Raw genomic sequence first — 27,492 nt, 5'->3', positions numbered from 1 at the left:
AAAAATGCTTGCCACTTTATTCCCCCTGGTGGACAAAAAGGGTCCAACAATTTAGGGAACAAACACTAAATAAAATACAAAACAGGTGCTCTATAAATGGAAAATATGAAAATACACTTGCCCTTGTGGCTATCAAAAACATGAAGTACCGGTATATACAGTGGAAACAATCCTGGACTACAGACAAGGACCACATTACACAAAGCTCATAAGAGGGTTTTCAGTCACACCTTCAAGCGTTCAGTCACATACACAACAGCATCACTCAGTAATCACTCAAACATTCTCCACCTCATCCTGAACACGCTTCTCTTGGTTAGAGTTAAAAAAAAAAAAAGCTGAGAAAAAAAAAAAATTACCAGCCGCAGTCTAACTGGACCAAACTGTAAAGACATTAACAAAGTTGATAATCCACCCTGATCAGATATCAGCCTTGCATTTCTGTGTCAAAAAAAAAAAGTTGATTTGATTTCCAGTCAGCGGTGGACAGTTAACTTTGCCTGTGGCAACTGGAGAGCGCTGTAATATGGTCTCCTTCAGCTGTCCTTGTCTAGTGTTGTTGTGGCCAAGGTCACTGTAGTGATGGGCTGACCGATGCCGTGCATCTGCATGCGAGCCAGTTTCTTCTGCTCGCACTCAGTCACCAGGTTGTTGAGCTCAGCAGCGCTGTAGCCAATCAGAGTCCTCAGGTCGCAAACAAACTTGTAGACAAAGCGCTTGCCCTGCACTTTGCTGATCATGTCCCCGTCGTAGTAATATCTAAATAAGAAGATGAAAGTGAGAATCTTTGTACAAAGAACAGATAAAACCATACATCACCAGAGAATATTTAACAAGTCAGGTAATGTTTCCAATACCACTTATCTAATACACGCATATCAACAAGCCACCTTGACAGCCACACAAAGATTTAAGGGACATTCTACCAATTTCTACATATGAACATCAGTTAACTCATCTTGTGTACTACTCAGCCTGTATAATGTCCTCTCTATGCTTGGAGATTTATCACCAGCATCATCTGTGCTTGAAACTTTGAACAGCCTGTTTGCAACTGGAGTTTGAAAGCTGTGGATGTTTACCAAGCAGGCAGGTTGAAAGACAACACGTAGGATTCATTGTTTTTGGAGCTTGACCTATAGGGACTCAAAGTCAGGATATCTTGGCCTCTGCTGCTTTAATTTGTACCTGTCTCTTGCAGGTCCACCAACGTTATGGAAGTGTAATACACAGCCACAGTACCCCTTTAAAAAACAAACTGGATACAAACCTGAGGGCTCGGCTGAGTTTCTCGTAGTTCATAGTAGGCTTGTTCTTGCGCTGGCCCCATTTCTGAGCCACAAGTTCAGGCTGGTTGAGTTTGAACTCTCCCTCCTCGCCCACCCAGGAGATGCAGTCTCTTGCATCCTTGTCTGTCAGCAGCTCCAGTAGGAACTGCCACAGCTGGATCTGTCCGTTGTTACCTGGTATCAGAGAAAAACAGTATTTAAGGTCAAATCTTTTAAATGGTCATAAAAATGACACAACATACCAAAAAATAGATGCAGTTGCATTCAATAAACACTGAACCACAACTATAGAACAACACTAGGAATGTGATATAAAACATTTGCGGAAAGCCTGGTGTAGGGTTGCAACAAGCAATTATTTTAAATATTAATTAATCTGCTAATTATTTTCTTAATTAATGAACTGTTTTGTGTATGAATGACAAAAATTTGAAAAAGCTATGGTATGTATTTCAGATGTATCTGTAATAATATTCTGGAGCACACGATGACGTCTTCAAATTGCTTATTTTGTCTAATTTAACAGTCTAAAAAAATTTGTTTATTATCACACAAGACAAAGTATCAGCTCAATTGAACATCTGAGACAAAATATCTGTAAAAGTTTCAAAAATAGTTGCCTTTTATTTTTCTGTAGATTTACTAACAGATTAATAGAATAAATGTCACAGCTTGAATCTTTGAGTGCTCCCTATTTTTACACCTGTACTCACCTGGCCAATTGCTGTGGAAAGCAACAATATGGTAAGATTATCAGCTTTATAAATTTTTTTTAAACTGATGGAAAAAGCGCTCTCAGGCTGTCCAAACAGTGCCTGTGAAGAAGCATGGATGCTGCCTACATATAAACCACATACAGAGTCATTGTGAGTAGTGTGTTCTACCTGTGCGGTTGCCAGGTGAGCTGCGCTCCTCTCCTCCTGAAATACGTGGGGTTCTGGGGCCACGGCTCTGCTTTAGCACCTTTATGGCCGTGGGTGTGCTCACCTGAGCCGGAATTATCTGCACAGCTGGAGGCACAGATGGAAAAGTTAGTGATGGACACTTCAATTTTCAGAATGACTGATGTTCTGACAAGTGCTGCATCTAAATGTTATTTTCATTATTGATTAATCTGCCATTTGTTTTAACAGTTAATAAATTAATCATTTAGTCTGACATGTCATAAATAGTCAAAAATGCTTATCACAGTATTGCTTGTTTTGTCTCATCAACAATCCAAAACCCTAAAAATATTCAGTTACAAATCATAATTGACAAAAGAAATGTGAGTAAAACTTCAAATTTAAGAAGCTGGAACTAGATAATGTTTACGGTATGTTTGTTTAAAAAATAACTGAAATGATTTTCAATGTTTGTCTCTATATATCAGCCCTGTGATAGACTGGCGACCTGCCCTGCCCTCACCCAATGTCAGCTGGGATTGGCTCGATGGATTAAATGATTTAATTGATTGTAGAAATCAACTTAATCAGCTCTAGTTTTGAGTCTAATATAATAAATAGAGTTTGTTGATTATGTTGAAAATAGAGATGCAAGAAGAAGATTGTTTTTCTCTAACATATTCTAGTTTTATTTATTTATTTATTTTTATTTATTTATTTTTTTAATCACCATGAATCCCTGTGGGTGAGAAAAATTATTTACTAAGGTGAGAAACTCGTGATTTGCCAGTGTCTACGAAGGCAGATTGAATATTGTTAAGTATAAAACTTTTACTATTGGGCAGATTTTTCATCAGAACACTTACGTTGATCAATAGTGACTGTGGCGTCCCCTCCAGACTGGTCCTGGCTGGCCAGCACATCTGAAATATATACAAACGATAAGCTAAATTCTGTGTAAAGCTCAAATTTGACTCTGCGTGTAAAAATTACTAAAACACTCGACACACATACTCCTAAAATCTACAACAACACCGTCTGACGTACATTTGCGTAGGAGTTCCAGGTGACTCCAGAGTATCTCTCCATTGGGCACTTTCTGAAGGAACTCCTCTTGGTTGAAAGCGCAGAGCTCTCGACCTGGGATGTGAATGCTGCCTATTTCCATCTCGTCGATGTTAAACTCCTTCATCACCCACACAGCCCAGTGGATCACCTGGTCAGCCGACCACAGCAAGGGGTCTGTGGGAAGAGACAGAAACCTCATTTACTCCCCATTTTCTGTCGTCATGTAAAGGATCATTTTCCCTCATAGGAAAGTATTTTATCAAAGTGCTCCTCACCATATGGAATTCCCAGGCGGACCTGCTCTTTGCGGTAGCCTTCAAGTGCTGCAGCCCAGCGTGTGACCTGTTCTGACGTCTCATCAGAGAGGCCAGACCTCTCCACAGCGATGAGATGACCCTCCTCCACCAGAGCACCCTCCTCTCCGGCTGCATCTGGATCAATCACCACTTCTACAGTTTCTACCGGCTTCACTATTTCCAAAATGTTCAGCTTCTCTTCGCCTGGGCAAGGAAAAATACAAAAATGATGACAGATTTGATTACTGTATATGATCTCTCTGAAAAGCTCCATATGGATTGTGTCATGGTTTCTGATTAGAATGGTACCTGGTTTGGCTATAATCTGCAGGCTGAGCTGCACTGTGCCATCTGTCTTTACTCCCTGATCGAAGAGGCTGTGGTCAGGGTGAAGCTAAAAAGAAGAACATCGAGATATCAGCAGTCAAGAGAGAGACAACTCAGGATACTTGAGAGTTGAAGGGATGACTATCAGAACAGCATTACACACCAGGACCCTTTTTTTTTTTCAGGCAACAAAACTATAAAATCATAGAGACCTTGATGGGCTCTGTTATGCATGTTGTTACCTGAATGTCCTGCAAGCAGATCTCATATGCATCCAGTGATATTTGGATACGAGGCTCCAAAAGCTTCTTCAAATTGCCAATGGGCTCATTGATGTCAATGTCTTGCTGAATCAAATCAGATGCAGTGATCGTCTGCTCCTCAACACTGTAGGGAAAAAAACAGAGGGAGGTAAAGAACTGTAAATGTATAGTTACTGTTATATGTTGTCAGTATGCACTTCAAATTACCATCTTACTTACCCTTCCTCCAGGCACGCCTGCTTCTCCCGTTCATCAATCTCGATCTCTATCATCTCTTCTGGTTCACTTTTAGACATTCTGTTTTATGCAGAGAGCCGAGCCGTAGAGAGGTAATAAAAGAGACAGTTAACTGTAAATCAGTGAAATTACTTGTCAGGACAAAAGTATAAAAGAGAGAAACAATTACACTGTTAATGTTATGTTTGAATGTTTTTGTTAAATCGCACTATAAACAGTGGCTTCAGAACAACAGTGTTCAAACAAAGGAAAGCAGCAACTCTTCTTGTGTGACAAGTTAGAGACAGATATTGTTTGGCATTTTACTTGAGAGCTGACTAAAACTATTAATTAACTGAAACTAAATTGTAATAGACTAAATGATTAACCAACTAACCATTAAGCTCTAAATTTGAGTACTATTTATAGGATAACATAACACTGTTATTGTATCAAACATTAACCTTCAATTTAAAATTAAAATAATAAAGCTTTATTTACTTTATTTTACATTTAGACATCAGATCAGTTAGAATAATGATTGATTCTTGTTAATCTTTTCTAAACTTTATGCATTTCTCTTGCAATCGCCAAGCTCTCTAGGGAAACATCTGTGTATACATAAATGTAATAAATAATTCTTGAGTACTTTTTATATTTAGAGCTGAAACAATAAGTTGATTAGTTGATGAACCTAAAAGCACATCATCAGATGTCTTGCTTTGTCCAAACAAAAGTAGAAAACCACACATATTAAATTTTAAAGTGATGTAAGACCAAGAAAAAGTTAAACTACTTAAATTTAATTACCGCATCTGACACATTTTGATCAATTCAACATTGTACACAGACTTCATTACTCTACAGACAAACTCCATAAATTATTTTCCTGCTGTGTCACCTCTGTGTGATAAATCAAAGGGGGTTTGAAGGGAGAGTAGGGAAGGGTAGGGGATGCCCCTATTTTCTTGCCTGTCTTTATGCAGTTTTCCTTTCCTTCATTTATTTGATTTTGTCTGTATAAAATATGTTGTGATGCTTGTTTTAATGCCTACACTTGTGTAAACTGGATGTTCCTCATAATAATAAAATAATAATAATAATAATAATAATAATAAAAGAACAACTAACCCAAATGGCTCATGTCATTCATCATCATAATTATTATTATATATATTTCTTTTACACACCCAAATATATATAAAACTTACATATAAACTTTCAGCTTCAGTGTAGCAACAGCTTTAAATGTTTTTAATAACATTAATAACATTTGAAAAACATATTTCCAGAATAAAGTTACATTTGACAAGCATTCTAAGTTGATTAATAATCAAGGATAACCTTTCTCCTGACCAAATAATCAGCTTAATAATAAAGCTATTATTACTGTCTCTGTATAACAGCATGATAACAACAGAAGAGATGTGCTATTGACTCAGACTCCCTATGACAAAAAGTCAGCCATACCCTAAACTTTTAACATGTTTCTGATATTTAAAAAGGACCTCATAAATATGTCTAGTATTACTGTTTTATCTAGTATCTCTTGGTTCCATGGTATAACACAGTGAACTTCATTTGGAGGTCCAGGCAGCAAAAACAACTTAAAGACAGCAAAAAGTTTCAGGGATGCATGTTCATAATGAAATTTAATAAAGAGAATACATAGCACATCGCCTCTGCATTTAAGTTTGGGGCGGTGAGTAAAGTGCTCATGCTATAAATACGAAACAGACCAGTTTAATATAAGTGGTAACTGTAAGAGTATAAAGGCCTCTGAGCCTCGACTCCTCGTTGGCCGTGTGGGACAGTTCACTGACTGTTTCCCCTGCTAACGTTAGCCAACGCAAGGGCGAGGCTTTGGCGTCTAAAGGCCAACCAGTAGGCCATTAGTAACTGAAAATAATCACCAAACATGACTACACATCTCACACACACATTGGAAAAGACGCACAAAACTAAGATTTATACACCGGACTGCATGTGCCGCTGCGCCGAGGCTGGTCCACACTGAACCAAGTTAGCTACGATTTTGCAACCGAGTGCACCGAGGGGGGCGAGGCTGCCCGCTACACAACCGCCGGTCCCACCGTGCCGAGCAGCGGGTAAAATATCCCAATGCCGCGCTGCTCCCCGTAACCTAAATACATGTTTATAAAAGCACACTTTAACTCTGCAAGTAGAAAACTTTTAAAACGGAAATAGAATAAACGGAAACAAAACAGCATAGGGCAAATGGAAAGGAGCCGGAAATCCTGGCTAAGGTTTACAACGCCGTAAGACTTCCGAGAGCAGCCGCGACAAATGCGACCCAAGTTTTACAGCAAAAACCAACACACCGGCCGACTGCGATATCGACGATGCACCGAAACAACGTTTGACTAGGCTCAAACCGCGACTAAACAGAAGTATGAAGTCAAAGGCAGAGCTTCTCGTCTCAGGAAGTGTACGCACTGTGTGTTTGTGGCTGGACGCTGATCGACGCCGCGGAGGCTTTGCCGTTAGCAACTCGGCTAACACTGAAGTGCTGTAACTAACTTTGTAAGGTTATTTCTCATTTCCAGATGACGAGAAAGCAACAGAAGCAGCCATGTAAGGCAGCCGCAGTAGCCTAGCTTTGTTTCTGGCTTGAAGGTAGGCGGCCTCTGCCCACGAAGCTAACTAAAAATCAACAACAGCTAGTTAGCTAGCGAGCTACAAAACAGCGGGAAGAGTCCAAGCGCGACCAACACGACTCTAACGTGGCCGCACATTAGCACTCCTTCTGAAGAACAAGCGTCTTCCTCCGAAAGCACCCATACCTTTTAAAGTCCAGGCCTTCAAAGATGACGGAGTGTGTTCAACTGTGGTGGACAAGCAGCCAAAATTTACTCAGAGTCGAGACGTATCATGCAAGTTATTTGGTGAACTACACACTGAGGAGGGCGGAGACTAACTGGCAAGACTAAAGTTAAAACTAAGATCTGGGTGAAAAACATGTCCGATTTCTGCAAGACTTGTCCTTATTTTAGAGAACAGCTCATAGTTCATCATCAGCGTTTTCTCTGTTAATGTGTGTCCAGCAGACAGGAGGCCAACGTGGTTTCACATCTGCGTTCAATGTCGCACATTTAAATTCATTACCCACAAAAGTCACTGACATGTTGTGTACACGGTGCTTCATTGCTTCGTGAACTGAAGGGATTTTTATCTTTGGAGCTTCTCGTGTATGCAATAAACTGTTCAAAGGGGACTGAAGTCAGATATGAGTGGGACCTGTATAACGAGGCCAACAGTTTTAAATAAACTGCTTCAAATAAAAATAACAAGATGGTTTTAGCCCACTAGAGGGCCTAAGTCTCCCCCCACACGGTCTATGGTGTCCCCTCCACCACACACACACACACACACACACTGTGCATAAAGTTTACCAATCAGTTTCCCTTTAAGATAATTCACCATGTAATAATATATTAAAGGTGTTAAAACTGCATTTTGACTTGGCTTCCCTCTACAAAACCTCAATATGTAAAAATACAAGGGCCACCTTAGGGCCCTGCCATTTCAGTAACTCCCACACAGGCACTGAGAACCTTGGGCCTTCCCGGGGGTCTCAGTGCCTGTGTCTGGGTCTGTCAGGTGTATTCGGTACTAAGGTGTTTGTGTCTAAATGTGATGGTTGTATGGATGCACATTATTGTGGTTTGTCACCTTGTTCTTGCAGACTTGTAAGGAACGCGCTTAGCAAACTGTTAAATCTGTTAAATGTCCAGACTCATGCTCTTAATAATGACAAAATAAACACTGCCGGCCAATCAACAAAATATAGTCTACCCATCTCTGAATTTACTGATTCATTTGTAGGTTTGTGCTGTTGCATTTTTTTCTGTTATCAAATATTATCTGATGGACAAACAAGTGTCTGTTCATGTGATGGAGTTGTTTTGCTGTAATATTTCTCTTTTAACTCTTGATTGAATTTTGTCAGATTAAGTGCACAAAAGTTGCACGTTTACTAAATAAATTTAGCTCAATAAAAACATTGTCTAATTTGTGGTTTTTATGAATATGACTTGGTTTTTACATGTTCCCTTTTCATGTCTGTCAAAATGTTGCTCCCTCGGGGGGGGGGGGGGGGGGGGGGGGGGGGGCGGGGGTTAGTTCATAAGCTGCAATCTTCACAATATAACATGGAAAACAGAAAATTAACATGTAAATACACAAAAAGAACATAGTTTTGGTGCCACTCCTCTAAAAACTGGTTCTTGTAGTAGAAGCCTACATAATTTACCCTGGACAAGTTCAAATCTCCATATTAAAATGTACAATATTAACCTCTAATTTACAGCATGGTTCAAGACATTTAATGGTATATTGACAGTAAGTGATAGGTGATTTTTTTTTGGAGGAGCATTTACAAACACGTAAACGCACGCATGTACAGAGTGAAAGGGACTTTTGTTTCGAAAGTCACAGTCGAGACGGAAGTGACCCATATTATTGAATGTTTCCGGTTTACCTTCAAAATAAAGACGGTCATTATTAAGTATTTTAAAATAATAGAATGTATAAGTGAAGATGAACAACATATAAATAATAATAATGTATTTATTTAAATAATTTATTTATTTTAATAATTATATCCTAGTTATATAACATTTATCATTCCAAAAGGGGACCCTCTGCATAATGAGTACCTTTACTTACCCTTACTAATATACTTGGTATATTAAGATGGTAACACTCTTGTACTTTAGATGAGTAAAAGGCCTTTAATTTGGAATAGGGTATTTCTACACTGTCGTAAGCACACGTTTACTTAAGGAAAGGGTCTAAGGTCTTTAACCACTGTGCAACCTTTGGCAGACTTTGGGAGCCTGTAATTTTAATCAGCTTGAATGGTGGTAGGAGGATGCATTAGAAGCAAAGAGAGAGTATTGCAGAGTAACGCATGCACATTGAGAAACAGTACAACAGCAATAACTATGGACTGAAAACCATTAGAGACGTCAACAAGTACGACAGGAAGTATATAACGTTAATTAATGTATATCATGCATTACTTTCACAGAGATAATATTCACTGCAGGTGTAATTATTGAATTTCACACGATTTCAAAGATGGGTTAATAAAGTGTTAAATGTTAATAGTAATAGTCATCGTATCAGTGGTAGTAATTTCTGCAGGTTCTTTGCAAACATTGATTTTCTCAGGACATTTTTGTGGAGATTCTCCTTTTATTCTGAAGGAGTCGGCGGCGCAAGTGTGGTCGTTGTTGCTGCAGGTTGAACACAGGCCAGCCAAGATGGCAGAGTACCTGGCGTCCATTTTTGGGACGGAGAAAGATAAGTAAGTAGTTAACGTTGATTTAGACGATTGTTGCGCACTTGTTAGCCTCTTTCCTTCGAAGCCCGCTTTGAGTAGTCATACTATGTATATTAATATGTGGTGTTTACAGTTATAGCTGGTAACGACACACTGGCTTTAGCTAACAATGCTAGCATGCTAAGTAAAATACCGCGCCGCCGCCGTTAGCTCATGCAACATCTGGGTGCTGAGCGGCGCTCACAACGAGTTACTTTCTCTGAATTAAAATAGAATCACGACATTAATTAAACTCTAATAAAGTGGCACAGTGACCACCATCTACCTTTCAGTTAGGGGTGGCTGAAGCTAGTTACTTTCTGAAACCAATGCAAGTCTTTGTTCTAGTGGAAAACACACGGATGGACACCAGCCGAGCAACGCTATGAAGATCGTAAACTGCTCCTTAATCCCGACCGCTAATTGGAAATCTCACCGTTTTAGAAAATGAAAACTGATGAAGGACACCAGCCGTATCTGAGCTGCACGACGCATCAGGCTACATCGTTATCTTAGGAGCAATTTTAAAATAATTTTATGTCAATGTCCATTCCTGCTCGCCCATGTGTTTAGCTTTAAAACGTTAAAATTACCATTGTCATACAAAAACTTAGTATAAATAAATGGTCTAAACCTGAACTAATTTTATTTAAAAAAAGATTAATTTATTGCAACTGGACAGTTTTCATTACTTGGTGGGATGGACACATTTTCTGTTGATACCAGAGAACAGCTGAAGGTTTAATGCCCAAATCGTGGTTTTAATGATAACCTGAGGATAAAAGACGGGCTAGTTTGCAAAGATTAATTGTACAGTGGATACTTACAGGTGTCACCACTGTAAAGTGGGCTATTTTAATCCTCTAGTTTTTACTTAAATAACTGAAGTTTTGGGGAGTATCAAGGCTTCAGGCTCCCATAATTCACTGCAGCTGAACCCATATTGAAACTTTTACTTTGCACTGTTTTGTTTCAGTTGTAGCTTTTGTTGAGGAAAATTGTGTTCGTATCATCAACATCATCATCATTTTCTCTTTCCACAGGGTCAACTGCTCTTTTTATTTTAAAATCGGTGCCTGTCGACATGGAGACCGCTGCTCCAGGTTACACAATAAGCCAACATTCAGCCAGGTAAGATCTTTTGTTCCAAAATGTCCAAAGATTTCATTTCTAGATCGTAGTAATTACTTGATATCAATTCCAAAGTCTATAAAAGAAAACAACATTCTTATATGTAATGGAAGTTATGGGGCGATTTAGGTCTAAAAGGGCACATCTAACGTTTTGTGTTAGGGCTTTACAAACCAGTTGACTTAACATGAACCAGTTGCAGGTTTGTATTCCACATATCCTACTTAAATTTGTTCTTTGAAAGTATTTTGACCAGACAAACAACACTGCTAATGTAACCAAAAATTTGCTTTGCACTTTTACCATTTTTTTTTGGATGATACACATCAGTGTAGTCTAGGACTGGGTATTGAACTTTGATTTATGGACCGACTGAATTGGTTTGACACTATCGAGGTTCAAAAAATGCTTTGTCATTCAACACCAAACCTAGATGCCCAAGGAGTAAATGAAATGAGTAAATCTCATCAGCTTCTGTGAGCCAGTAGGCATGCAGCATGTTTGGACCAAAATCTAATAACACTGGTGATTGTCTGTTTATTTATATGAACACGTTTGAGTGTGTATAGAGACCAACCTTAAAAATAAAATTACAGTAAAACTAAAATTTGTACCATTGTTTTTAGATTGTTTTGCCTTCAAACAGGACTGACACTATACAATAATACACACAGTTGGGTAGGAGGTTATTGCTTGACAGAACTTAATTATCAATTTGAAGAATTGTTACAGAAAGCCTTTAATAAGTTCGCACAGGATGGCTAAGGATATTTTCAATGTCTCTTTTATAGCAATGAGGTTTGACGCTCAGCCCTAATCAAAACGAATCATCCAAAAATACATTGTTGTTTTTCAGACAATTGCCCTCCTGAACATTTACCGGAACCCCCAGAACAGTGCCCAGTCTGCTGATGGTCTCACCTGTAAGTCTTTAAACCCATGTCAGGGATCTGTGACCCTCATTTATGTTCTTTTCTCTAACCACAAAACCCATGCTTTCCTTCACACTGCAGAGCTCCATGTTTCGCTGTTGGAAATAAAACGGATAGATTTAGCAGTGTCAGTGTAGAGGTATTTTAGGACCCAACCAGGAGGAAAATATTAATAGAACAGCTGTCAAGAACATGTCTCCAGAACAGTGCTGTACTGTGGCATTGAGTAATGGTCTGACATGTTAAATGCTAAAAAAAAAGACATTTTTCTCAAGCAAGGTGAAGTAGGTTATCTTACACTGTCTGTATAGCAGAGGATGATGCGGGACAGTGACCTGCATTAAGACCCAGGGGCAGCTCAGTGCAGAGTGAGAGAATTGAAATGTTGGTTTATATTTTATTTTAGTTAATACCGGTGTAATATTTAATGTCATTCTCATTAGGTTGTCAGGCTTTCAGGTCAGATTTTTTTTTTTTTTACCTGGTGGAGAAAGGCTCTTTACATGACTTGTCCAGCAGGTTTGGACCTCTTGTGAATTTCATTCATTCGAACAGAGAATTAAAGTCAGCTAGTGTGCAGCGCTAAATTAGTTTCAGACACATGTGGAATTCTTACCAATTATTTGAATGAAAGCAAAGCAGTAGTTAAAAATAAATTGTTAATTCACAGATCTTAAATAGACAATCACGTCATTTTATTTGTTCTTATCATTAGAAGCTTTTTGCCAGTTTTTGTGTTATCAGTTATCAGTGTTGCATTGTGCAGATGGCACCCAGAGTCAATGATAGGACATCAGCATTTTGAGTAGCTGTAAGAAATGCCTTACAAAGTTTAGTTAACTTGAAGCTGTAGTTTGATGTAGGTGATGCATTCAGTCAAGTTATGTGAAAAAGTTTTTCATATCACACTTTCCATGGGGTACAGCCTGATTGAATCTGGTGATTTAGGCAGAGCCGCTGCTTCCCATTAATTTTCCATGAAAGGAGTTGAATACCTGGCAAGTAGCATGAAGGGAATACAGATGGTGGGGGCCACAGAGGGTTAAGTAAGATAAGTAAATGTAATCTTGAAGGTGTGGTCTCTATTTATTGTACAGTAAATGAATGTAAATGTTGCTTACCAAAAGCAAGTGGTAGACTGCATTTGAATTGACCATTGATCTGACCCTAAAAAAGCCAGTTATGAGGCATCATTTCCTTGTTGTTTCAGTGTTGCAGGCCAAAGCACAACTTAAGTAACCCCATGCCTCTCAATCCAGTCATTCACCCACTGGAAAACGGCACATCCTGTCCAGAATTTGTGTTTGTCTAAGTTTGTTTACCACAGAATATGTTGCAGAAATATAAACTATATCATTGTATAGTCACCATTCTGTCTTATAACCACTAGGTGCCATCAGTGACATGGAGATGCAGGAGCACTATGACGAGTTCTTTGAGGTAATTTGTGTCATTCTGAATATTGTCACACCATGACTGCACCACTTTGTCACTGGTACATTTTCTTTAGGTTCTTATGAGGAAATCATTTAAGACCTTCCTCATAATCAGTTTTTTTAATTTATATTGTTTCTGTTTTAAATCAGAGAGTCATATTAGGGCAGTGTTCATTGAAATGAACAGTGGAGTGAACACAACGGATTTTATTTTGTTATCTAAAAGAAGTAGCAGTGATAAAGTAGATGAAACAAAATAAGGATTTTTCCACAGTCAGATGAGCGTTAATCAATCGAGATCATGCAAATCAATGACTTTTGCTACTGACTGGTGTGTGGTCTTTATGGCCTGGCTTTTATTATTGCAGAATCTAGCTTATCAGCACCAGTGATCAGATAATCACTCACAAACACAGATGCAGTAAACAGAAAATACATGATTCATTTTTGTGTTTAGTTTGTGATAGGTCCACTGAATAATGCACATCGTAAAAGGTGATCTTAAGTTGAAGATGCTGGTCTGTAGTTTGGCATTTTTGGGAAATATGTTAATTCACTTTCTGGTGGAGTTAGATGAGGACTGATACCAGCAGTTATCTTTTCTTAGCATAAACACTGAAAATGTGGAGCAACGGTTAACCTGACTCTGTCCAGCAAATAACAAATTCTGGATCTCAGTTCCTCTACAGCTCACTAATAAAAAAACATTATATCCTGTTTATATAAAAACAGCAATTTGCTGTTTTTTGGCACATTGAGTGCCACATTATTTCCTTCCTCTGAGCAGTTGCCAGGCAAACAGCAGAGACTCCAGGACGTTACTGGTCCCAACCAGGCTTATTAACAGACTTTGTGCTAAGTTAGCAGTACCTTCATATTTACAGAGCAGACAGGAGAGTGGTATCAAGCTTCTCATTGAGCTTTCAGCCAGAAAGCAAATAAGTAAATAATTTCCCAAAATGTCAAACAGTTCCTACACTGCATTTCATTTTTCTCTTCCATCCTTTCAGGAGGTCTTCACAGAGATGGAAGAAAAATACGGAGAAGTAGAGGAAATGAACGTATGCGACAACCTCGGGGACCACCTAGTAGGAAATGTTTACGTGAAGGTGAGTGTCAGACCAAAAATCCACATAGGTTACCATAACAGTAACACCATGGTTTTTAGTCTGGACCCAGAGCCAGTGATGTTCCTGTTCAACTGCACTGTGTTTGTCTCCTGATGGTCTTTTATAGTTCCGTTATGAAGAGGACGCTGAGAAGGCCGTGATAGACCTTAATAATCGGTGGTTTAATGGACAGCCCATCCATGCTGAACTCTCTCCTGTCACAGACTTCAGAGAAGCCTGCTGTCGCCAGTATGAAATGGGGTGAGTGCAATGAGACGGGATAGAACTTACACTCTACACTGTACAAAAGTTTGTTTAACTAGGAAACGTTAAATAAATGATGTTGCTGCTGGAGATCAACATTTTCTAGTCCAGTACTTGTGGCACTATTTTTGCATTTATTTGACAGCCGCAGTAGAACAATGACAGGAAATGAGCAGAGAGAGAAAAGGAATAGGATTGACACAGAGGTACCTAACCTGTCGGTAACCAGGGCACTCAGCCCTGTCTGTTGTAGCTAGAAAGCATCAAGAGCTGACCAACAGCAGATACAAACAATAATCAGAAACACACACACACAGAGTACATTTTGTTCTCGCCATAATGTGGATCTCTGGACATCCAGGGCAGAGCAGCGGCCTGATGTCTGTCTGTGAAATAATTTCACAGTGAGCGCAACATCCAAAGGGGAGACTGACCTGTCAACAGCATTGATTTAGATGATGTCTCATGCATTCAGCTTTAGTTGTCAGCAGTGACTTACGAACAGTTTGTCATTATTTCCCCAAGTTTAAAACAAGCATTTGCCACTAAATCTGCCACTTTTAAATGATGATTACACTAAAAAAAAAAAAATTTAGGCATTCCAGTAATGCACCTATTACCACTAAATGGGAACTGTAGTAAATTGGTCTGGTTTTCTACGTACAAATGAACTCCATATCAGAGTACACAAGATTGTTGTAGCTACCGTGTGAAACTTGGGTTGGCTGTTGACATAATTACGACTCAGATGTGAATCAGATGTGAATGTCATGTCCTACTTTAAGTTGCCCTCTCTCCACAGGGAGTGCACTCGTGGTGGCTTCTGTAACTTCATGCATCTGAAGCCCATCTCTCGTGAACTGAGGAGAGAGCTCTATGGGCGCCGAAGGAAGAGGTAGACACTTACCCATTATGTTTGCATCTCAGCACTTAGTCAAACCTGCCCGTTGAGTTGTTACAGCATTCATAATCACTCCTTCCACATTTCCACAGCCGCCATAGATCTCGGTCTCGGTCAAGAGAGAGACGATCTCGCTCGAGAGACAGAGGTCGAGGAGGTGGCCGCGACCACGAGAGACGCCGCTCCAGAGACAGAGAGCGTTCAGGACGATTCTGAACCACAAGCCATGACTACTTGTCCTTCTCTCCTCATATCCATCCCCAATCTTTTTTTTTAAGTTTGTACCCGACTGTATCAATTCTAGGATTAACTGAAAGGTACCCGCTTTTGAAGCTGTGACAGCATTGATGAACTTGTTTTTTCTTGATTTCTGAAAATGACTTTCACCTCATTAAATTGAAAATTTTTACTTAAAGTGAATGATATGAGTTTTACTTGTCATTACAAAGCATGAAGAGAAGTAAATGCACACACTGCCGATTATTAAACCTAACATGCAGTTTGTTAATTGACTCATTTCACTGCTCATTGGTCACTGTTTTAACAAACAAAATACAGATAACAAAATTGTTCGTGGACTTTAACTTCATCACTTAAAACAGAAGGAAGCAAAAAGATTAATTTCTGTTGATTTTCATTGTAGAACAAAATATGTTTCCAAACATGACACAGCTGTCAGGGTTCAAACTTAAGATCCTTCAATCAAAAGAAGTGCAAGACTAATAGTCAATATAATAAAGAATCTCAAAAACTGAAAAAGTAAATCATTCAAAGACTTGAATATACACTCAGGAAAAATAAAATCCAGCAGCTTCAGTTACTGTTCACATCAATCATCAGAAAAACATCTCAGATTACACAACATGTTGAACCTTGAGTTGGATGAGCTACAACGGCAGAAGACCACATCAGATTCCAGCTTGCCTTGGGCCAACTGGCTGTGCTGCTGCTGGTGTAATGGTGTAGGGACACTTTCTTGGGCCCCTTTGGGCCCCTTAATGCCAATCAATCACTGTTTGAGTGCCACAGCCTGTCCTGAGTATTGCTGCTCACCATGTGCATCACTTCATGGCCACAATTTCCCATCTTCTAATGGCGTCTCCCAGCAAGACAAGGCACCATAAAAAAAATAGTCTCAAAAAGGTTTAATGAACATGACAATAAGTCCTTAGGTGGCCTCCCCAGTCACCAGGTCTGAATCCAACACGACACCTGTGGAATGTAGTAGAACAGGAGAATGGCAGCATGAACATACACATGAGGTGCAGAAATTATGTGCTTTATTTACTTTTGTTTGTTTTATTAGTACCAGTATGCTGTTGCTAACAAAGCACTCAGTGAGTGTGCAGTACTGTACAGTTGTTTTTAAAGTAATGCAGAAATAATAGTGGTCGACACCTCAGCGGTTAATCAGCGTCGCGTGTGATCACCTGGCATGTGGGCGGGGCCAGGCTGGCTGCTGGTTGTGGCTCCGGGACGCGCGGCTGCCGGGGTCCTCTCTGCCTCACAGGTGAGTGCGCAGCTCTTTAATTGACGCTGAAGGCATTTAGCACGAAATACCGTTCAGTTAGTAGTGAGTTAGCATCTTTTCTACATCATTACCATGCTTAAGATAACGTTGGTTTTATCTTAATTTAGCCGACAGTAAGTAAGTAAGTGACGTGTAAAAGGATGTGATATCCGTCAAGGCTGCGAGAGACTGACGCACTTTGTATTCAATGTTATTTTACACCCGGGGCAAAACATACGGGTTTATTTAAACTATGTCACATTTGAAATTTAAAAACGCATCATTACGAGCTGATAAATAAGCTGTTTGTCTATCAATTACTCAAAAGTTTGTATTTGCTTCCTCTTGTCCAGTCTGACGAATAAGGTTAAATAAATAAAATTGATTTAAAAACTAAATTACGTTGTGAATGTAACAACCAGCCACGGTTCTTTTTTTCCCACCTTGGTGTAGGAGAGAAATACAGAGAGGAAATTCATATTTGATCTGTGTTTTCTCCATAACTGAAATTGATCTAGTTTTATATATCATATAAAAGCAGTAAATATTTAAGCATTCACATGTGAGAAGCTGGAACCAGTGAATTTTTTGGCAATTAACTTAATTAAAAATGTAAGTAAGTTGATAGTTGAAGGTTAATTTTCTGATGATCAGTTAATCTATTAATCATTTTAGCCTATAGCCCTTTGACAGGTTTAACCAACGGAGTAGTAAAAAACTTTTTCATTCTGTCCAGTGGCACTGTTCACCAGAAATGCTCAAATTTAATGCATAGCTTTTATTTGGCCTTATTATCATTATGATGACGATGATGACGATGATGATTATTGGTGAAATGGTGTGAGAGAAAAAACATGATAAAGATGATATGGATGTTAAATGAAATAGACATACTGGACAAAGACACAGACAAACATAAAGCAGTTGCAACATGTGTGTATGTTGGGTGTTTGTATGAGAAGCAGAGAAGCAGTGAGATTTAATGTCACTCAATAGCTCTGTGAGCTATAATCTGTGAGTGACTGTGAGTGTTGTTGTTTTTAAATGTGCTTCATAAATATATTTGACTTGGACTTTAAATGTTCTCAGTGAGTCTTCATACACAAATCTTAGCTTTTAACAAAACAAAAATGTAATGTTTAACCAGATAAAAGTAGAACTGGTCTGAAGTCTTTGTAAAAGTATGTGTATAATTGTAACACCTGTCCCGTCTCCCTACAGGTGAGCCATGCCTTCTGTTTCTGGAAGTAAATGTTTGGAAGATGTTCCACCTCTTTGCCCACATGCAGCTGACCTGATAAATGCAGATGCCACTTGGGACCAAAAGCCCTCCAGTGTGGATGGGGGTGCCGAAAACGTCACCAGTGATGACAGGTTATGTGCAAATAGAGAACAGGGATGTCTCAAGATTCAAGATCAATCACACCATGAAAGTGGGCAAAAGGGTAAGAGTGAGATGGAGAAAAGTGAAGTGACTGCTGATCAGAGGAACTGGATCCGCCCTGATTTACCTAGCAGATGTGCCTGGAGGCTGGGTGCGCCGATTTCAGAGTCTCCTCACAGTCATCCAGAACGGTAAGAGTTATACTAATGAACGCTCTGAAAATAAATCAGTGGCTATGTATTGAATTATCTAAAGCCAGGAGCAGGAGTTAAGTGTAAACATGGATGGAGACAATAGGCCCCTGAGCATCTCACCCTTCCTACAAGATACACAAACTGAAAGAGATGCAAAAAGATTACAAATGACATGGCTTCTTTAGACTGAAAAACACTCTTAAGGTCTCAGCACCCATATGCCAAACTCAAATGTAGCCATTATTAAAGGTGGAGTTTCCTTGAAGAGAAAGTTTTATTTATTCAGTTTTACTCGCAGTGGTGTGTTGTGTGTCAGTGAGATCTAACAAACATATGAATGCATTTCCTTCCTCAGAGCATTTGCAAAGTCGAAGTTTGAAACCTGTGTTGTTTATGTCCATTAGCTTGCAGTCGCCTCCCTCCTCAGTGCCTTTGCTGGTGCGTTTGTGTGTTTGTTGACACATTACTGCAACCTGTAGGTCAGTGGAGTACAGTAAAGCCAATAGAGATGGAAAACCTTTCAGGGAATTATTTAATATCAATTAGTTTGACCTGAGTTTGCCAAGTCAACATGAGCACTGTGGAAAAGATGAGTTGTCAACACATAATGGGGATTATAGGGTTAGATAACTGTGATTAGGTAAAGGTGACCATGTATTGTATTCACAGACAGCTGATGGTCAATTTTTACTGAGTATTTTCTGTTCTGTCCATTGCAGGACCAGGACCCCCAGAATCCTCCCCAACATCCTCGGGAAAATTGGACAGACACCATTGGTTCGTTTGAACAGAATCCCAAAGGAGTTTGGACTCAAGTGTGAGATTTGTGAGTAAAAACTTTCATATCTGCAGAGTTAAGACGTCACACAAACATCCATATGAGCTTGCATATCAATAAGAGCAAAATACAGCACTAAGAAAAGGATTAAACATCCACTTTTTTGCACTTAATAATTTTTACATTAAGTTATGTAATTGGTTTGTGAAAGACTCGTCGACCTTTGTGACTCTTCAGTTATGATAAGTTGGAGTATTCAAAATAATCAGGTGTGGAGACACAGCTCTTGGCTTTCATATCTCTCAAATCAAAATGCATTTGATGATAATTTAATACTACTGCTACTAATAATAATAATAATGATTTAACACATTATTGGGAAAACGGGCCAAATATCGTCTTGACATTGACAGAGACACAGGCTATCCGTGATCACTCTGAACATAGTCAAGCCTTGTTTGCCAGCACAACCCTAACATGCTGCTCAAGCTGCTCTCTAGACTGGCTGTCAGAGAGATAAATGTTATGATGAGGAAGAACAGGAGTGGAGGGTAAAATTTTGTTTTCCCCTTTTGGAAATTAGCGACACCTCTAACCTGTAACAACAGTATTATTGTTTTCCTACCCGGAACAGAAAGTAAACTGAGAAGTCTGCTGTGTTCAGTGGGACAGGAAAAATGTGCTGGTTGGATGTGATTGTAGCTCAGCAACAGAAGATTAGAGAGTGAAGTCTTATGCAGTATAGCCTAATGTCTTTGGGTAGCAGAAAGTCCTCTTTCAGGGAATAAGTCATGCAGATAAACATTAAATAGATGCATAAAAGAAGAATAGCTGTCATTGCTTTTATCAGGGGGTGGTAATACTGCTGCCTCCCTGTTTGCTTCCTGCTTACCTGTAAAGAAGGGAACATTAATGTATCATGTAGCTTGTGGCCTTATGTTGCCCACTGTGTGACTGTTGAGGATTTGTCTGAGAAAGCAGTGGATGGAAAGGTGAAAATGAGCGCAATGAGCACAGCTGCAATTAAAATGAAACTTGAAAACACTGAGGGTATTGTTACTTCACGGCGCCTTGGCTGCTCCATCTCGATTTGGCAGCTCAGTGAGGTTTTCGGGTTCAGTGAAGATGAAAACTGTCAGAGGCGTCATTTTAAGCCTCCTAATAAAATCCCTTTTTATACTCCCTTAAACTGATAAAAAGTGAAATACTAAATTGTTCCCACGACTTAATGAGACAAAGCATCTTACACTCAATACTTGTAAGGCTTTCACATGACAGGGATTACGCTCTAGTTCACTCCACAGTTATTTGTAGCTGTTCCAAATTTGTAGCAATTAGCTGGTGTGTTTAATGCACTTTGAGAATTGTGAGTGTGTGTCTGTGTGCAAAGCTCAGAGTGTGTGTTAATGAGAAGTTCTGGACTTTTGGACGACCCCCTGACTTCCCCCTGATTTTCAAATATAATGTCCAAAATTAGTTCAGCCCAGTCATCTTCCATAATCTGCCTTATGCTGGTCAGTTTTCACTGGTGATCTGCAAAGTGCTGTCAAGCGTGAACAGGGTGTTTTCAGGGCAGACATTTTGACTTGTTATTCCTACTAATATTAATGAAGGCTCTGTTCTGTTGAAGTCTCTCAGTAAGTCATGAGTGTAACAGTGAATCAGCATGAACAACACCAAGAAACTGAAGCTGCTAAATGAAATTCAGTCATCATTAATTTTATTATTAACACCTGTGCTTTTCCTGTGCTTTGATTTCCACATCACACTTGTGTAAGTTACATTTTAGACTGTGATTGGCTTCAAAACTACTTGTGATCATAAAAATATGTTTGCACCCACATGTGTCAGACTCAGATTTAAGGTGAGCTCAGAGATGAATGTGACAGCAGTTTTATGGTGTCAAATTCTGTGTGTGGATGTTTAAATGAATAATTTTTGCTCATTAATCTACACTGAATAAACCATAATGACAAAGAGAAAACATGTTTCTGAAGCCACTGCATTCTGCATAGTGTGTAAGAAAAAGCAAAACACATTTCAGTGATGCATCAGCACAAACAGAACAAATGCGATACAACATCATCACTGTGGGGCCGACCACAGGAACACAAAACTCTACCAATTAAACAAGTTTGTGTTATGTTTCATAAGAACACAAACAGATTTTAGGTTCTAAACCAATTGAAACACACTCAGTGACACAGTTTTTCCATATGTTTTTCCATTAGTGGCCAAGTGCGAGTTCTTCAATGCGGGAGGCAGCGTGAAAGACAGGATCGCCCTGCGGATGCTGGAGGATGCTGAGAGAGCCGGGATCCTCAAACCAGGAGACACCATCATCGAGCCCACCTCTGGAAACACAGGTACATTGACCTCATCTCGAGGGCGATGTACAGGCAGAGGAAGTTTTCGTCTAAATGATGAGGAAATGGCAAAAAACAGAATCTGTCAAAATCTGCTGAACAGAGTTTTACCTGCATAATGAAAGAACATGGCCAGTTGCATAAGTCCTCCTCCTCTGCCTGTCTGCAGGTATTGGCCTTGCCCTCACAGCTGCAGTAAAAGGCTATCGCTGCATTATCACCATGCCTGAGAAGATGAGCATGGAAAAGGCAAGCAGCTCTTTAAATGAACGTGACTTTTCATCAATTCATTATGAAGCATTTAGCTAATTGAAATCTGATCTTATTGTGTGTTCTAGGTGGATGTGATGCGAGCTCTCGGGGCAGAAATTGTGCGCACACCTACATCTGCAGCTTTTGATTCACCAGAATCTCATGTTGGTGCCGCTTGGCGTCTAAAGAATGAGATCCCCAACTCGCACATCCTCGACCAGTATCGAAATGCCAGCAACCCCCTGGCTCACTACGATACCACTGCTGAGGAGATACTGGAGCAGTGCGATGGTTCGCTCTTTTCGTTTTCAGTTTTCGTTTTGAAAGACTGACTGTCTTTTGGCTTATTAAACAGCTGTGGGCATCTCACAGCAGCAGCATCCACAGACAGTGTGTGTGACTGACAGTGCTCAGTTTATGTAGGTGGCACAGTAACCTAAATGCTTTTCTGTGCAGAAAACGGGTGAAGTATTGCACACAAACTTAAAAGGGCTATACTGTGAAATTACTGGGAACTAAGCAGTTGTGTTCAGGATGAGTCCAGCATCATCATCAGCTCTCAGCACATTTTTACTTTCAAATTCCAAATATTGTTTCCTCTGCACAATCACAATATTTTTTTTGGCTTACCAGTGTCTTTCTACAGGGAGTCTTCAGTTTCACTGCTTAAACCCAATCATATTTTCAGTAGTAGCATTACTGCAAGCAGAACTTATCCAACCACTGAAGTAAATGAAAAAAAGGCAACAAATAGTTGGCTGGATAATTAAAACTATTTAAGCCAGTTACTGTAGATAATGTAGTTACCTCAGTGCAAATATGTGTCCATTTGTAAGTAGGCCCTCAGATTCATTCATGATGTCACTTCACCCAAATTACCAAAAATAACCACACAAATAAAAAAATAAGATTTAACAAGACTAAGAGCTAAATGCTAACTTTACCATGCTAACATAGTGACGTTTAATATGTTTACCATGTTCACTGTTTCATCAAAAGGCACTATGTGTAACCTTGAGGTACTCTCCTACAGCTGTTTGTTGTTACGCAACATTGAGTCTTTTTCAGCTTTGAGAAGAAACTCCTTTCACCTTTCAGGTAAATTGGACATGTTGGTGGCTGGAGCTGGCACAGGTGGTACACTCACAGGTGTGGCTCGGAAGTTGAAGGAGAGGTGCCCGAACATCAAGGCAAGACGCACCTCATGTCATTATGACCTGTGTGTATGGGTTTGATTTTAATTAGATGTTTGTTTTGAGAGCTTGTGATGTTGTACAGGTGAGGTTACTTAATGTATAAGGGCTATCAGTCTATTTGACATGAAGTGAAGAGTTGTGTATTCAACAACATCTCATATTTTCAACCCAAACCACATAACCTGAACGCATCATACTACATGGTAGTGTTGCCTTTTTAAACTATATGCTGCAGCCTTAGCACTGCTGTCTTGTTTGTTTTTAGATCGTCGGTGTGGACCCTGAAGGCTCCATTCTGGTTGAATCAAACGAGAAGAATGAAAAAAAGGTTGCATATGAAGTGGAGGGCATTGGATATGACTTCATCCCTACAGTTCTGGACAGATTTGTGAGTGTATTTGTGCACATGTGCATTTGTACGTATAAGATTTGGCATGGATTGCATACAGAACGATAATGACATGCTCTGGACTATCTGCCTCCCATACAAATTTATGCAGGTAGTTGACATGTGGTATAAATCAACTGATATGGAGACATTCACCATGTCACGCAAACTGATCAGAGAGGAGGGTCTTCTGTGCGGTAGGTTGATAATACTGACAAGCTAAGTTAGCTAGTCAAGGATTTCTAGGTATTGTACTGCACAATCAAAGTTGATATTTGTTTGTTTTGCTGCAGGTGGCAGCTCTGGATCAGCCATGGCAGCAGCAGTGAAGATGGCTCAGCAGCTTGAAGAGGGACAGCGCTGTGTGGTCATTCTGGCCGACTCCATCCGCAACTACATGTAAGAGACAGAAGACACAAAAACAGATGTGTCATTGATTTAGTGCAATGAGGGTCTAGTGTGCTCACAGGCTAATCTATTTTAATCAATTTTATACTGACAGGAAATGATGCAACATGTGACATTGATCTCAGTTAAGCTGCATCTTTTAAAAGTAGCTGTCTGTGATAGGAAATGAGGGGAGAGAGTTAATTCTATGATTTCCTATCAGCATCTTAAAGCCTTTTGGTCAACAGGTCGTCCCATACACCGAACAGAACCAAAAATCAGTTCAAAACTACACCCCACTTTGCCTTGATGTGAGAGGAGCAGGAAGTTGATGAATTTTGCGGCTAAATCCACAAACGTAAAGAAAAGCTTGAATCTGACAAAGTTAAGGTGCAAGCCTGACCAGAACCATCAGGATGGAAACCAGGCTGACTTTGTCATGCCTGACTATTTTAGATGTCTGGTTTGTATTATAATCTACTCAAACTCACTGCTGAGTCACTGTCATTGTGCCTCCAGGTCAAAGTTCCTGCGTGATGAGTGGATGTGTGAGAAGGGCTTCCTCAGCCTGGAGACTTCGATGGACCACAAACCCTGGTAAAATAAATAAAAATCAACAGTGATCTAAGGGGCAGCTAATCCGACCCACAGATGAGTGTGAACTAAGACTTTAGTCTCATGCTCTCTCTTTAAGGTGGTGGAGCCTGACCGCCCAGAGTCTGCACCTGTCTGTCCCCCTCACTGTCCGACCATGTGTCTCCTGCCAGAAAACCGTTGAGATCCTGAAGGAGAAGGCGTTCGACCAGGCCCCAGTCGTCGATGAGTCGGGGTAAATCTCCTTGAGAAATGATGTAATTTTGACATGTAAATAAATACAAAGGCATTATTTGGATATAAACTGATATAGTGTGTGTGTGTGTGTGTGTGTGTGTGTGTGTGTGTGTGTGTGTGTGTGTGTGTGTGTGTGTGTGTGTGTGTGTGTGTGTGTGTGTGTGTGTGTGTGTTCTCAGTGTGATCCTGGGGATGGTGACTTTGGGAACCATTCTGTCCTCGGTGTCAGCTGGGAAGGTCAGACCCTCAGATGCTGTGAGCAAAGTGCTCTGCAAGAATTTCAAACAGGTCAGTGAGTAGAGACACAAGAACATGACAAACATACACACAACTATTTATGTGCTAATTGTGCTACATTTGTGCTCTCAGGTGCACCTGACAGACAGCTTGGGGAAGTTGTCCCACATCCTCGAAACAGACAGCTTTGCTCTGGTGGTGCATGATCACACCCAGTGTAAGATATTTTATTTATTCTATTTATTCATTTATTTTCTTTGTCATTTTTCCCCTTATTTTACAGCAAACATGAAATTAGGGGTCTGATCCAGGGCGTGAATGTAATAAAAATGCTGCTATTTTCAAGAGTTGGTGTTCATGAGTGCAAGACAGTTTTATTTATCCATTGTCATTATCAATAGGACTGCAACAATTTTCATTATGGATTTATGTGAAGTTTATTTTATTTTTTTAATCTAATAATTGATTATTTGTTCTGTAAGTGTCTGAAAATATGAAAAATGCACATCACAATTTCCCAGAGACCAAACAGACTACTGTTTGCTTTGTCTGACAAATAATCCAAAACCCATTGATACAAAATGACTATCACGTAAATCAAAAAAGCAACAAATTTTCACATTTGAGAAGCTGGAACTAGGAAATATTTGCTGCAATTTTGCTTGAAAAAAGTAAATAGTTCATCTTTTCAGCTCTGCCTTTCATGCTGCTCTTCTCTAACTCTTTGACAGTGCAACGTGTTCTTGTCTTTGCTTAAAAATAAAAAAAAATGTATAATAATATTTATGGTAGAAGACATTTCAGATGAAACTAACACATTTAAAGTTGTAAAACACCCACTGCTGTTGTAGCTTCATTTACATGTTTCTAAAACATATTTACACTTCTTTTGGCAGTGAAAAGGGAGATTTTAGACTTTGTGTGGTTGTATTTCTTCTTGCAAACATAATTAATGTCAGAAATTGCATTAAACAAAGTGAAAATGTTTGTTACACCGTCCACCTTTTCAGCTATGCAATTATGTGGCTGTTTAACTATTGTCATAGTGAAAGACCCACAGCAGTCTTAAAATGATGTCAGGTTGTGATAATTTTATTTTCTCAATCCTTTTGTGTTTTGAGTTTTCATCTGTCAGTGATGTCTTTATAACTGCAGTCATCTGTCTCTCCAGATGAGGCTGATGGGTCAGCCTGCCAGAGGCAGGTTGTGTTTGCCGTTGTGACAGCAATTGACCTCCTCAACTACATCACCACACATGAGAGGCAGGCTCTGTATCCGTGTGCCGTTTAAGATGGGATCGATAACGCTTACCTACCAAGACAAAGCACATGATCACCTGTGGTTTGGTCTAAATCATTAATTTTCAGTGTTTTTCAGAGCTACATTTGTTGTTTTGTTTTCCATGTGTGGAGGTGTTTCATTGACTTAGGTTCCAAATAACCAATAGGTCCTATGTAGTATCAATATATCACGTTCTTAGATCAAATGTATAAGATCTGTATTTTTGTTTTATATTTTTCTCATTGTCAACAAATCCAATGAAAATACCAAAACAAGAACAACAAAAACACATCACACTATTGCATGGGCCAACGTGCTCCTTTGTTATGATTAACTTGAACATGATTTTATTCATATTTCAATTCTCACGCACACTGCAATGCTGTGTAGATACTCACCAATGATCTGCAGCTGAAAATAGTCCACAGCAAATGCACTTTTCACTCTTGTTTAAGTAGCATTTGTTAAAATCTAGAGTGCCCAGCTGACATAGAAAATTATTTAATTTGTCTTTTAAAAAAATAAACTATATTTTTGGGATTTTTTTTTTTAAAGCTTTATATCTTCAGAGAGGACTTCATGTGGACTTGGTAGAGTGGGGATGTCAGAAAGCAAGCACACGCTTGGTTTTGGTTTTTCATGGGATGTGAACACATTAAATAACCAATAGGAAAAGGTCAGCCTTATCCTTTCAGTAGTTAATACGTCCAGTGTTGGTTTATGTAATTTTATGATTTAATGTTTTTATAATATTAATCATTAAAAATGCTTTTTAAATTAAATGTTTTTTCTGTTTGTCTTCTATCTCTAATTGCTGTTGGAGGACCAAACTGAAGGGAGGATTTGACATAACAAATCTTAACTTGAAAGTCACTCCGTAGCTTTTTCCAAATGTTTATTAGTGTTTAAATGTGGCTAACCCCCCTGATTTCTCTCCCATCATCCACTGACTCCTGATCAATGATTTCTCAATCAATGCTGGGATTGGTTTTGGTTGTGTGTATTTGGGGTCGTATGATGGTCCCCCACATATATCACACCCTGTTATGTCACATATGTTCTATGGTTGATTAATGTGATAACAACTGAATTATCTTCATGACAAATGACCAATCTCAATCTGCTGAGGAAGACTGAGATGTTGACAGGACTGGGAATAGACCTTTGCTTAAAATTTCTTTAATTTTATTTTTGATCTAACTATAGTCTTAAAGATTAACTACGG

The 27,492-nt window shown here is 39.3% G+C and overlaps 3 protein-coding genes across 5 annotated transcripts; 2 read left to right on the top strand and 1 right to left on the bottom strand.

Annotated features, from left to right (window-relative positions):
* Window positions 1-7,293, bottom strand: gabpa (GA binding protein transcription factor subunit alpha). 2 transcript variants are annotated; one of them, XM_071476805.1, is made up of 10 exons: window positions 7,148-7,293; window positions 4,347-4,424; window positions 4,107-4,251; window positions 3,847-3,931; window positions 3,517-3,741; window positions 3,221-3,415; window positions 3,040-3,096; window positions 2,174-2,299; window positions 1,271-1,463; window positions 1-759 (listed from the first exon to the last, which is right to left on the bottom strand). In XM_071476805.1, exons 2-10 carry the CDS (start codon window positions 4,421-4,423, stop codon window positions 537-539), a joined length of 1,326 nt encoding a protein of 441 aa, XP_071332906.1. In that variant the 5' UTR covers window position 4,424; window positions 7,148-7,293; the 3' UTR covers window positions 1-536. The 2 variants fall into 2 exon arrangements, with proteins under 2 accessions (XP_071332906.1, XP_071332915.1); XM_071476814.1 differs by lacking the exon at window positions 7,148-7,293 and adding an exon at window positions 6,801-7,104.
* Window positions 7,294-9,522: 2,229 nt separating this feature from the next.
* Window positions 9,523-15,883, top strand: u2af1 (U2 small nuclear RNA auxiliary factor 1). Its single transcript, XM_071476742.1, has 8 exons — window positions 9,523-9,675; window positions 10,734-10,821; window positions 11,678-11,744; window positions 13,144-13,193; window positions 14,200-14,298; window positions 14,426-14,559; window positions 15,365-15,457; window positions 15,556-15,883. Exons 1-8 carry the CDS (start codon window positions 9,632-9,634, stop codon window positions 15,677-15,679), a joined length of 699 nt encoding a protein of 232 aa, XP_071332843.1. The 5' UTR covers window positions 9,523-9,631; the 3' UTR covers window positions 15,680-15,883.
* A 957-nt stretch (window positions 15,884-16,840) lies between these two features.
* On the top strand, window positions 16,841-27,049 carry cbsb (cystathionine beta-synthase b). Of its 2 annotated transcripts, none has more exons than XM_071476719.1 (15): window positions 16,841-16,973; window positions 18,195-18,548; window positions 19,271-19,377; window positions 21,561-21,695; window positions 21,865-21,944; window positions 22,034-22,238; window positions 23,046-23,137; window positions 23,409-23,531; window positions 23,644-23,728; window positions 23,825-23,930; window positions 24,438-24,515; window positions 24,613-24,747; window positions 24,929-25,037; window positions 25,119-25,203; window positions 26,158-27,049. In XM_071476719.1, exons 2-15 carry the CDS (start codon window positions 18,202-18,204, stop codon window positions 26,274-26,276), a joined length of 1,806 nt encoding a protein of 601 aa, XP_071332820.1. In that variant the 5' UTR covers window positions 16,841-16,973; window positions 18,195-18,201; the 3' UTR covers window positions 26,277-27,049. The 2 variants fall into 2 exon arrangements, with proteins under 2 accessions (XP_071332820.1, XP_071332830.1); XM_071476729.1 differs by having other exon boundaries at window positions 24,929-25,004; window positions 26,158-26,411.
* Window positions 27,050-27,492: the final 443 nt, after the last annotated feature.

Source organism: Trachinotus anak, unplaced genomic scaffold, assembly GCF_046630095.1.
Source record: "Trachinotus anak isolate AG129_WGS33_773 ecotype Australia unplaced genomic scaffold, CSIRO_AGI_Tana_v1 ptg000001l, whole genome shotgun sequence".
NCBI lineage: Eukaryota > Metazoa > Chordata > Actinopteri > Carangiformes > Carangidae > Trachinotus > Trachinotus anak.
The sequence above is the reverse complement of the archived record's forward strand: the minus strand, read 5'-3'. Positions and strand labels throughout refer to the sequence as shown.